The 12,296-nt window shown below is 40.4% G+C and overlaps 1 protein-coding gene across 1 annotated transcript in view; it reads right to left on the bottom strand.

The window, feature by feature from the left end:
• The window catches only part of fancm (FA complementation group M), a 45,375-nt gene that overhangs the window by 14,832 nt on the left and 18,247 nt on the right, over nucleotides 1-12,296 (bottom strand). Inside the window, exons 5-13 of the mRNA XM_026151464.2 lie at nucleotides 9,504-9,635; nucleotides 8,429-8,561; nucleotides 8,179-8,271; nucleotides 7,900-8,004; nucleotides 7,274-7,452; nucleotides 5,956-6,162; nucleotides 5,608-5,848; nucleotides 5,366-5,514; nucleotides 4,754-4,918 (exon numbers count right to left, since the gene is read on the bottom strand). Coding sequence (XP_026007249.2) covers nucleotides 4,754-4,918; nucleotides 5,366-5,514; nucleotides 5,608-5,848; nucleotides 5,956-6,162; nucleotides 7,274-7,452; nucleotides 7,900-8,004; nucleotides 8,179-8,271; nucleotides 8,429-8,561; nucleotides 9,504-9,635 — 1,404 coding nt within the window. The remainder of the gene's footprint in view (nucleotides 1-4,753; nucleotides 4,919-5,365; nucleotides 5,515-5,607; nucleotides 5,849-5,955; nucleotides 6,163-7,273; nucleotides 7,453-7,899; nucleotides 8,005-8,178; nucleotides 8,272-8,428; nucleotides 8,562-9,503; nucleotides 9,636-12,296) is intronic.

Here is a 12,296-nt window from a genome sequence, read left to right as displayed (position 1 = left end):
AGCTTTAAAATGTGTCTAATTTAGCTTTATAAAAATCTTTTCTGCATCTATTTTCTGATCTACAACTCTATCCTCCTCAGTCTAGTACACTGTACATCTAGGTCATCACAGCCTGACCTACTTCCAGCCTTCTGGCCTTACATAACAGTTCTCTGAACCATTACATAATATCAGGAGAAGGGGCCTGCTGCTTGGCTATCTTCATTGTAAAAAGAGAGAAACAGTGAGATGAAAAACAGAATTTTTTTTATTTAGGGTGGGTTTTTTCTTGTCTCATGAGCACATGATTTCCAGAGTGGGGATATTTAGTGAAGGAGAATAATAGGAAAAATCATGTTTGGCCTTTGATTCAAGGACTTTTTTTTGCTTGTTTTAAACTGTGATGCCAAGAGACATAGAGAAAAAAGCAAAGGGTCAAAAGCACTCTTCAAATTCAGGCTAAACAAGTAATCCATGGCTCACATTATCCCTGACAGCGAGAGTAAAGGAAGTGAGTGCCGAGGGCGAGTCCGCTTATGAGTTAATGCCTGAAAGGTGAACACATGTCTTATGCTCTCCTGAGTTTTAAATGCACTTTAGAACAGCACACAGCAACACTACATATGAGCGGGCGAACACCTCTAACCTGATATGGATCAGGTTTGAGGTGTTCACTCACCCCGGTTCTGTTAGCCGTCAGGGCTGGGGGGCTGGGAGGAGGTGCTGGCCGTCAGACTGGGGTCTGGGATGCGGGGCCTCCCTGCTACTGCAGATAAGGAGGTGGTCCGCTTGCCTCCACCCCAGAGAGAAGGGTTACATCTCCTGGATCTAGGTGCGGCTTTCCCCTCTGAGGGCGGGGGTACCTGGACCTGGGATATAGAGTATGTTTGGGGAGTGCGACTGTCTGTGCAGTGTCTATTTGTGTCTGTCTACACGTTGGGTGAGTGCCGAGTATTTGGTTGTGCATATGGGGTGGGAATGCACGTTTGTGTCCGAGTGTGCCTGTTCGTCTGTGTCTATATGTCAGGTTGGGTCTTAGACTCAACCTCTCTGGGTACATCTCAGGCCCTCTAAAATACGGAGGCCTATCTCCCCTCACCACACTCCCTGCCGGTGGCTGATGCCCTCAGTCGTTGGTGTGTTGGTGGTCCTTGTCGTCTGGGGCTGGGCGCTCATGTATGTACCGGCTCACTCCTGGTGGCCGATTGGCGGGGCCGGGCGCCTGTGACCCGGCTGGGCTCCTTCCGGGGGGTGGGATGCCCTCAGGCCTCTGGGCCTGAAGCTTGGTCCTCTCTGGTACAGCTGGCTGCCGGCAGAGCCCGCGGGCACGCCACTGCAACCCCCTCTGGCCTCTGCTCCGTAGCTGCGGGGTATGCACACAGGTGTACACACGGGTGTTCACAGACACGGACTACACCTTTCTTGGCTGCTGCCTCAAAGCACATTGTGCGCTGTCTATCTTGCGTGCTGCACAATATCGTTTAATATTTAGTATCTACTGTTATCTACTGCTAGCTAGTTTATTGTGATGGTGCTGTTTTTTTTTATTATGTTGCTCTTTGTTGTTTGCTTTCTCTTCTGTTTTTTTTTCTCCATACAGGTGATCCAGGTGTTTTGTTTGTTTGTTTGTTTTCTTTCTCTCCCTCTCTTTCTTTCATTCTTTCTCCCTGTCCTATCCCCCAGTCATGTCTGTCCCGTTTGTAGCAACCGAAAATAAAATAAATTCATAATTATAATAAAGGTAAATCAAATGGACCAATATGGCAAGGCCATGATGATCGACTTGGTAAAATAAATCCGCTTGGCATCTTTCTTGGCCTTAAGACAACAATTCTGATGGCTAAAGATCCAAACGGGACACAAAAAAAAAAGAAAAAAAAGAACACGTCTTTGTGCGTGAGCTGCAAAAACGTAAAAACAACTTAGTTCATCACCTCTATATTGCGAGTTAATCCTTAACTTTATGTGTTTAAAACGATGAACAAAAACAAGAACAATATGAACAAACATGTTTTGTGGACTTTAAAATACAGTTGTACTGCTGTAGTTTGTTTACTGGTTGTGTAGAATTAAAAAAAGAGATTTGCTCTTTCTGGAAATAAATAAATTCAAAACTAATTACAGATTTGAAAGAGGTTTTGTTCTCAGTCGCTGAAGATGGAGATGCTGAAGACAGCTTCTAATTTAATTTTGTGACGGACAGACCAGTCTGGTGTCGAGCCAGAACCTTTCAGGAATTTTTTATTAGCTTTTTCCAGGTATTCGGTGTGTATACAATTCTGGTTATTTCCATCCAGCTAGAACTTAAAGGACCAAAAAGGTTATGTACATGATATATGAGCATACATGTACATATATATATATATGTACATGTCTATGAACACAGTTCTCCATGCCATCCACAAATGCAGGTTAAGCTCTCTCATACAAAGAAGAACATGAACATAGATGAACGTGAGCTTCTCTGGGTCAAAGGTCACTTAAAATGGGTTGAAGCCAAGTGGAAAACTGTCCTGTGGTTAGAAAGGTCACAATTTTAAATTCGTTTTGGAAAACATGGACAGACTAAAGGACAAACCAGGGAGCAGAATCACCCAGCTTGTTATCAGGGCTCAGTTTAAAAGCCTACGCCTATGATGTTATGGGGGTTCATTAGTGCCTATCAGTTTGGCCACTTACACATCTGAAAAGGCACCATCAATGCTGAAAAGTATATGCAGGTCCTAGAGAAACACATCCAGATGGGATCTTTTCCCTTACATATTTTATCTATTACAACAATGTGGCTTTCTTGTAGAAGAGTCAAGGTGCTGAACTGGCCTACCTGCAGTGCAGACCTCTCACCAACTGAAAAGATTTAGCACTAAATAAATAAATATTTTACAGAGGACCCTGCACTGTTGAGCAGCTAGAAGTCTTTATCAGAGAAAAATGGGACAGCATTCCTCTCCTAAAAGTCCAGCAGCTGGTGGCCTTGGTTCCCAGGAGAGACCAGACTATTTGCAGAGTGTTGTTAAAAGAAGAAGTGATTCTACACAGTGGTAAACATGGCATCTTGTTCATCTGTTCAAATGTTTCTGAGTTTCAATTAAATTCAAAATGACCCTACTTTTTTCATAAAATGGTAAATTTTCTTAGTTTAAACTTTTTTTTTTTCATATTGAATTGTTAATAAAATGTTTTTATGACATTTGCAGATTATTTCATTCTGTTTGTACTTACATTTTACACAGCATTCCAACTGGTTTTAGAGTGTCCAATTGGTTTTCAGGCTGCAAAAATGGAGGAACTCAAAAATGATTGTTCTTATACGGTTAATGCAATACTTTAGTTAAGCCGGTCGATTTCAAGCTGAAAGTCTAGACCACAATCATACCTTTATCATCTCACTTCAACTCTATTGTAGCAAAAGTATGACAAATGTGCCAACTTCCAAATACTAATTACTCATTGGCTGACTTGTGACCTGAATTCAACCACCATCAAAACATGTGACATATAAGCTGCCATCTTGCGCCGTAATCCTGTTTTGTTTTCACAAGTGGAATAATTTTCTCCTTCACGAGTACGGTCAAGATCCGTATTGGGGAAAAAATGGCAATAAGAGCCCATTTGTTAGTTTAGCCAACAGTCAGTTTTACCATAATCTCTGACCTAATTTCAAGGGTCTTATCGATGGCACAATCTGTGAAATGGCAGATGGCGAGACGAGGAGGCCTGTAGCGGGCTATAGCAGATATCGGGCGATAAGGTGTTTAGCGGGTACCTACTAGCTGAACACAAAAAACAAGGTCAGGAAGAAAGTAATTGGAAAAACCATGTGATTAAGTTACCTTTCTCATACACTGATTATTAAATAACACCAAAGCAATACTTGAGTTGGCTCCATCTTCGATTCTTGAGATGCAAATTCAACGGGGCAACAGTTGTTGTGACAGGACTGATGTGATAACCATACTGATTCGGTTGCTCTCAATTAGCAGCTAAAGCATGAACGAAGCTGCTGCTGCTGCTGCTGGGTCAGCAAACTGTGACGAGAGATGAATTATGAGCTAGAACACTTTGAGATGGTAAACCCTTCAATTTCCTCTACGAGAAAAAAAATAGCTAAGTTCTCTTTAAAAATAACTAAAACCCACTGATAACAAATTTGGCTTCAAGTGCACTGAGATGCTAATTAAAATAGTGTTTGAAGTGTTGTTTTTAAAAGAGAATCTTTTCATTCAGTCCTTTTTCTTTAAATAGCAACTGGAAAGAAAAAAGAAAGGAGAAACAGCCTGGAAAGACCCAGCTGAATATAAATCAAATATTTATCTCCTTACTAAAGCCACAATTACGCCATGGAAACTGTTTATTATGCAAGGAATTTGCCTTCCAGGTCAAAAAGATGAATTTAGTAACTCAACACAAACCACAATTGTGTGTTCACATGCAACTCAGCTGACTCCTTTCAGCCTAGTAAGTTTATGAAGTTTGGTTTTCCCATGGGTAAATGCTCACTACTGTCTCGATTTTATGAAACTAAGCAAGATTTACGCAAGATGTCTAAGGTCATTTTATAAAACCAGTTTCCTATCACCAAGAGCTTTTCAATTAGTGGTGTATGCTTTGAATTAGTGGTTAGGTTTTCTACTGATTTACTAGTAAGCTGTCAACTCATTCTAGGCTATAGCTATGCTCCTGTACGACACAAAGAAGTACTACATTTGCTATAACTGAATGCCATATTATTTATAAAACAACAAAATGATGACTAACCAAACATTCGTCTCACCTCATTTTCCTCTCTCATGCGGTCTATGAGCTCCATCACCTTAATAAAGTGGCTGCAGCGAAGGGAATGATCAACAACATGAGAAGGGAGCGCTTTGTGTTGCCAGTGTCTCCATTCCCACAAAGACAGCTCCCTGGATGGTTGTTTGTCTTTGGAAACCTCCTCCTTAGGGACATGAAATAACATAATTAAAAAAGTAAGGTTGAAGTAGAAATAATATCATTACATTCAAGTCAATAATATATGACACAAACTGGTTTTACCATGCATAGCTTTCCAGCTGTAGGTGGGAGATTATTCCACCTGAAATCATGGCAACTGCACTTTCCGTGCCCCATGCAAATGTGGAAGTGACACTTAACTGCCAGAAATCCATAGAGCCACTCAAAATATCTTCATTTCTATTTTTTCCCCATTTCTGGTCTCAGCTTTTATTGTTACATATGAAGCGGTTCAAAGGGGTAGTTCTATTCAAAACTCCTGTCACTGGATAGGATTGGCACAGCTGTCAAGGTTAAACTTAAAATGAGCCAATAATCAGTGCACCCTTGTTTATCTCCTTTTCAGACCTGCAGTAGAATGAGAGAAACAAAACAATAATACTAAAGAAACCTGAGGAAGTGGGTCACTGGGTATTGACAGGAAGTGTGACTGCTTCAGGGTTGGATGGGGCTCAGTATCCTCCAGCTTCATGGTTGACTCCCATAGGGAATATTCTGTACTGCTCAGAAAACCATTGGATGTTGAGCTGCCCTGTTGAACTACCAAGAGATACACAGATGTGCTCAGTCAATATCAGAAAACCATTCCACAAATAAAAACTTGATCAATCTTAAAAAAGACTCTGGAATTACTTAGGTTTTGAGGGTGGATGAGTGAGGCCCGACTCTCGGTGTGGGACCGTCGACCCCTGACAGACCGCCTGCTGTTCTCCTGGTGATCAAACTGCCCACAGGTAATGTGCATCTTATGGAGTTTGGGGTACAGCCCTTCAGGCAGCATACGGGGACTGTTGGGGTACATGTGGAACCCGTTTTTGTTGCCAGTGATGGACTTGTAGACGCTGCGTTTGTTGCTCTGGCTCTGATTGTAAGTCTGGAGAAAACAAAGACTGAACTTTTTAGACGGTTTTGTGGAGCCACATTTGCGTTATCATCTCTCATTTTGCCTAGAAATGACTAGAATTACTATACAACACCCACCCGCTCTTCCCGCCCCTCAGCCAGGATGACAACAATGCGTCCCCGACGCTTACGTCCAGTACGCCCCATTCGCTGTACCAAACGAATAGGATTCCTCTGTGCATCGAAGCAAACAATGAGGTCTACCTCTCCGATATCCAGGCCCTCTTCCCCCACACAGGTTGACACCAGTGTGTTGAAGCCTCCCTGTCTGAACTTGTGTACCACCTGCAACAAAAAAGTAGGAAAAAGTCATACAAAGTATAAAGTAGTTTAATCTTTCCAGCTTATACTGTCCCCCTAAACTCTTTAGTGCAACTATATAGCAAAAGTATTATAGAAATACAAATCTGTGCTAACTACATACTAATGGAAAACTGAAGTAATTGTTTGCTTGTTCCAAATTAGAGTCCCTTTTTATGACATTTTACAGATTAATATCTGCTCTATTTATATTCCATCACCAGACCAGCCAATGGGATGGTCAGTGCATTTGCATGTTAGTTTGATTCCTGTATTATTTGCTTATAGGAAATGGAACATGCAGTCTGCAGAGAGGAATTATATTTCTCTGGAACCAGCAGTGAAATTAATACATGGGTATTGCACTGACTGCTGTACACAGCTTCTTTGTTGGTTTTATAACCCTATACCCTACAATGTTCTGGTTCTTACACAGCGCTTTTCTACTCTACTTGAGCATTTAAAACACTTTATACAACATGCCTCATTTAACCATTCACACACATTCACACAAGCTTGTTTCTAAAGCTAAGTGATTTCTATCCAGATTCACATTGACGATGAATGCACTGGGAGGAACTTGTGGACCAGTATCTTGTCTAACGATATTTTGTCAGACTGGAGCAGCCAGAAATTAAACTACCAACTTTCCAATCAGCCCATGAGGTGCTTACCAAATGTAAACAAGGCAAGTCAAACTCAAACATGGAGTTCACTGCCATTAAAAGGAAAAGTTACAAATGAATTCTGCTGAATTTTAAAACAATACTGTACATGTGATCATGTGATCACAAATCTTTGAATATTTTTGGTCAATGCTTTCTGGGGGGTTTTCTCTTTTAAGATTGCATAGTCAATTTTAGCTTGGCAAAAAGGAGTTTAGCCTTGGACACTGTCCTCTTAGTCTTGCCTCTGCTCCCTTTATGGATCACCTCCACGCTATCCCTACCATCCTTCTCTGTCACACCACCCTCTTTGTGTACTCCTTCAGTCATTTACATAAATTAATCTTCTCCTGGCTTTTCCTTCTGCCTAGCAGTTGTCTGTGCCTCAAAACATTAATAACACTTGTCTTACTGTCTAAAAAAATGTGTACCTCCAGTTGCTCCTTTTGGGTAAAGCCCTTGACCCCCTTCCCAGCTGAAGCTTGGCCCATAAATGTCATGACCCTGATCAGCGGAGCATGGCGGTTCAACATGGCTGCGATCTCCTGTACACTCTCCCGAAATGATGAAAAGATCATCACACGCGTGCTTACCTCCTGAGGACCTGAACCTGGACATCGAGGAGACAGAAGAGAAACAGACTGAATAAAAAATTCCTTCAGTAATCCTGAGCTGAATTCTTTCTGTACGTTTATGACAGTCTAATTCAGACAGAGGAATGCTTTGTTCTGTGATCTTCTTGAAATTAAATACGCTCAGCTCAACCCGACCTCAAGAAAATGTTTTAGTTTTCAGTTCCAAGTTAATGAAACTATACTGTACCAAGCACTGTTATTTAAATCTCCTTTGTTAATAGATATAACCAATGTATGGATGCTACTGTTGTGGTTTAAGTTTACCACAAATTTAATGAACATCACATCCTGAGCTTCCAAAAGTATTTGTTTTCTATAAACATGGCAAGAACGATAATCAACCAAAACATGATGTAGTTAGAAGAGAATATCACATTTCTGCTTGAACCCACAGCATAGCAGTGCTATATTAAGTAGATCACCGTTATTGTTTGCTGAGCTCTCAGCCCACAGTCTGAAATGCTGCAGCACAACCTCCTCCAGTTTCTCCAGTTTGGGGTGGCTGTAAATGAATGGCTCATCTGGACCTACAAAAACAGTGAAACCAAAGCAGTGGATCCTTTGCTTTTTTTAAAGCAGGTATTTTTGTGATAATAGAAAATATCACTGATTAGAGTAAATTAAGATATCAAAACTCTTCTTCTGGCTAAATAACAGGCTCAAATATGTGAGTTATGTGAATTGAATAAGAACTTAAATACCAGCAGATGGCTTCATAAACATAGTTCCCATTTCTTTGTAGAAATCCATGAACGTGGGAGTTCTCTGCAGTTCGTTCTTGGCCCTGGACATCTCTGAGCCAAACAAAGCAAGGAGAGGCCTGATGTTAAAAACTTGTTTTCCACCCGTGGATAATGTGGTGTTCGAAAGGCTACTGTTCTCTGACTCAACATATTGTTTGGATAAAGGGCTAAGAAATGTACTGCAAAAGTTAAAGGTGAGGTGACTGACCTCTGGATCCGTCCATGATTCCTTGGATGTAAAAGAAGAGAGATCGGAGGCCCATCTGCATTAGCAGCTCGTAGCCATGGTACAGGCTGATGCAAAGGGCAAAGTCGCCCTCCAGCATTCCCTGCTGTGAACCCTGCTGAGTGAAAGAGGCTGTGTGACTTCACGAGACCAATGTGGGATCAGAGTGACAGTGGAAGAAAATAAATATAATATTTGGCCATTAAGTGCGGAAAAATAGTATGAAAAATAAAACTGTCCATAACTTCTTCAACTGCAGTAATAACATTTTTTAAACAAAAATGGAGTATATAAAATGTTCCACTAACAAAGTGAATAATGGATTTCTTTCTCCACTGAACCAAAGACTATCGTCCAGCACACCTCAACCCCGGCTTATTCTAAATAACCGTAAGCAACTGGAAGTATATATGCTGAATCTTTTGCCGTGCAATCAATCACTTATTTGCATATGCAACACAACAGCACTTAATTTTATCTGGAGTTGTGTTTCTGTTCGTTTTGCAATTAAAAGCCCAAGTTCACTATCTTTTGAAATCTCTTCTTGGTGTTACTAGTTTCTGAGGGAAACATCTGTCTCTTAGCATCTGCTAAGTGCTTAGCTTTTTTCTTTGGTACTCCCCCCGTATGCCTGTTTTGGTACAGTGTTTTAACTGGAAACAGCTGCCTACTGGAGCATTATGAAAATGAAGTGACAGTGAATCAAAGTAGCATTAAAGTTGCAAGCCAGACAGATAAACACAAAGTCCTGCAAAAAGTCATGATAAAGCTCTGTAGAGACAAGGGGGATAATTCTCTATAAATGCATCACCACAGGCTACCCTCTTTCCATATTCTTGTAAATGAAGATTAGCGACTTGATTATTAAATAATATTCAGAACAACAGATGCATTCACAGTTAAATCATTAAATAGCTGGCTACATGTCTCGAGTTTCAAGGCCCCATATTTTCTTAAAATGGGTCTTAGTAGATGTAAAAACCTGTGTATCATATCATGTAAAATTACATATTACAGCAGACAGTAGATACCACAATGGGACACAGTCATTACATGCCTTGAGGTGTGATGGTGGATTCTTTCGGAACTGATCCCTGGCAAGAATGAGCTGGTATTTGGTAAGAGTCCGCAGATCCTTGTGGCCCATCACTCGGTTCTGGACCAGACGAGACATGAATTTCTCCAGCACCTGGACAAATGGAGGCAAACACATATATAGGTGATCAATTGTAGGCCACTTCCTGTTCTTTGAGGGGGGCATTATGCATAACACTGACTAGTTGCATCCTAGTGACCCCGAGCTGAAAGGTACATCCAGGAACATACAGATGTTTGTTCTACTGATAAACAGCCTCACACACAGACTAAATGAAAGTCTGACTTCTTAACACTAAATTGCATTGAAGTGTTTCTCATCTCCCCTGTCCTTGTTTTCTTATAATGGGAAAACAGATTGAAGCGATTTTTCCAAGAGACAATTTTACCAACATCTATTCATCCTCATGACCGTGGATAATGGGAGGCTGGGTCATTACATTTTCAATTTCAGCTGGGTGGAAAAGCAACTCTGCAAAGTGAATGGAACAAAATTACCCTGGAAAAAAGTAGGTTACCCGGTGGAGTCAACTAGTGTCTAAAAACAAAATTATATAACACATGGCAAGCAATTTTTCTTGTTTTTTAGGGCATTCAAGCATCAAAATTAACAAAGTAAATAAAAGGTATTGTAAGCGATAATGAACCAGAAATGAAGATTTACTCTTTATGAGTGAACTGAGCTGAGGCCATGCCCCATATCTCCTTAAGGACAACCTGTTTCTCTGAGATTAATATGCATTAATATGTGTGTGTGTGTGTGTGTGTGTGTGTGTGTGTGTGTGTGTGTGTGTGTGTGTGTGTGTGTGTGTGTGTGTGTGTGTGTGTGTGTGTGTGTATAGATGTGTGTGTGTGTATAGATGTGTGTGTGTGTATAGATGTGTGTGTGTGCATAGATGTGTGTGTGTGTATAGATGTATAGATAGATAGATGTGTAGATAGATGGATGTATAGATGTTTAGATAGATAGATGGATAGATAGATATTTATTAGTTTCACAAAATGTATGTCACACAGGATTTTTTTTCTTATTAAGCTCAATTAACCACCTCAATTAGGTGAGGTGGTTACAGCTAAATCAAAATTCCAAAATGGGTGCTGGATGGAGATATAATTGCACAGTTCAGGTAGTACTCAATGTTCAATGTAGTACTGAGTACAGATGGGCAGCAAAAATGCTGTAGGCATTTCTATTAATGGTTACAATGAAATCTACCTGCAATATGACAAGGATGGAGCCAATGATGGATTTGCTTGTTTATATGAACAAACACTCTGGGGATAAAACAGTTTTACAGCCTTTTCCCCTTTTTTTCCCCATTTACTGTGATATATTAGTATATCGTCTGCAAGATGATGAGCAAAATGACAGATGAATACAAAACATTGGGTTTCCGACAATGCAGAAGCTAAAAGCGCAGATGTTTTTTTAGAACTTTTTAGAATCACTAGAAGGTATGATAATTTTCTTACTTCATCTATGCATCCACCATAGATGCTTGAACAACTTATTGATTGCAATTAAATTTAGTGTCGACAACAATCCTAGTCATTCATGACATTCCACTGATTTTCAATCGATGTAAAGATAGTGAAGAACAAAGTTGTGTCTGCACCTCTTACTGTAGCTGCTGTGTGTCCCTTTCTTACTTATAAGATATTTTTTTATTATTTTACATGTCAAGAGAAAGGACCGCTAGCAGCAACCAGCTTGTAGGCTGATAGGTGGAGCTCAGTGTGGAAATGTGTACACAGCGGTCAGGTCCAGATTATGAGATTACTCAGAACCAGATTAGTGAGGTCACTGTTTTAGGCTGCCTGGAATGTGAAGTGAAATAACAGAATGTGCTGAAAGAAAAGTGTCTACTCTGAAAGTAATATGTCTGATTATTTATACCTCCTCTTGTGTAGAAATCAATGCAAATCCTGGCCTCAGTTTATGATTAGTGTCAGCACTAGTTTGTTTCCAAGGGTATCCAGTGATTTACTTTGCCGAAAGAATTACTTTGGAGGTAAAGGTTAAGGTGTTGATTGGCATTTTCTGATTTAAATGTGGAAACTGGGAATGCAAACTTAAAATATATTTTCATATGTACATTTAGCAACTTGAGCATAAGGCAAATGCTATCTGAAATAAAGGATAGTAATATAAAGATGGTGTAGACATTGCACTTTGATTTATCTAGTGCTAGCAAAAAAGAGCTTGGCCCAATTGACAATAATGTAGTTGACAATCTCAATGAGCATGCTCTGTGGGTTCCAGCAGCTGATTGGTTGAGAGCGATGGAGCTAAGTGACGTGAGGAATTGGTCAAAGTCTGTCTATAGGCAGCTATTAATAACATAACCTATACTAAACTGAACTCTCACTTTGTCATGTAAACAACGAGGAGGTCTTCATGATGTATTTGTGTGTCTGTGTGTCAAGAGTTCTGTGTCTGTATTTTTGTGTGCATAGTAAAACTGTCTTAGTATCACTGACACTTTTGAATAAGTCTAAAGAGAAAAGAACCAGCTGCTAAATGAAGAGTACACACTTCAGTATGGTTAACCATGTGACAGCTGATGAGGCGACTGCTGCTACAAGGCTGCTGTTGTGAATCCATATCTGTCTGTGATGGCTTATAATGAAGAGAGGGAAAAGACAAAACTAGTGATTGTGTAGGTGGAAAGGCACAGCCATGGAGGGGCCACGGGTCCCCCCCACTCCCTCCTTGTAGACCATTGTAGGTGTGTCTTTCAGTGTATTTACACAG

The sequence above is a fragment of the Astatotilapia calliptera genome, chromosome 19, assembly GCF_964374335.1.
Source record: "Astatotilapia calliptera chromosome 19, fAstCal68.1, whole genome shotgun sequence".
NCBI classification, from domain to species: domain Eukaryota; kingdom Metazoa; phylum Chordata; class Actinopteri; order Cichliformes; family Cichlidae; genus Astatotilapia; species Astatotilapia calliptera.
This window is presented reverse-complemented; position numbering and strand designations above follow the sequence as displayed.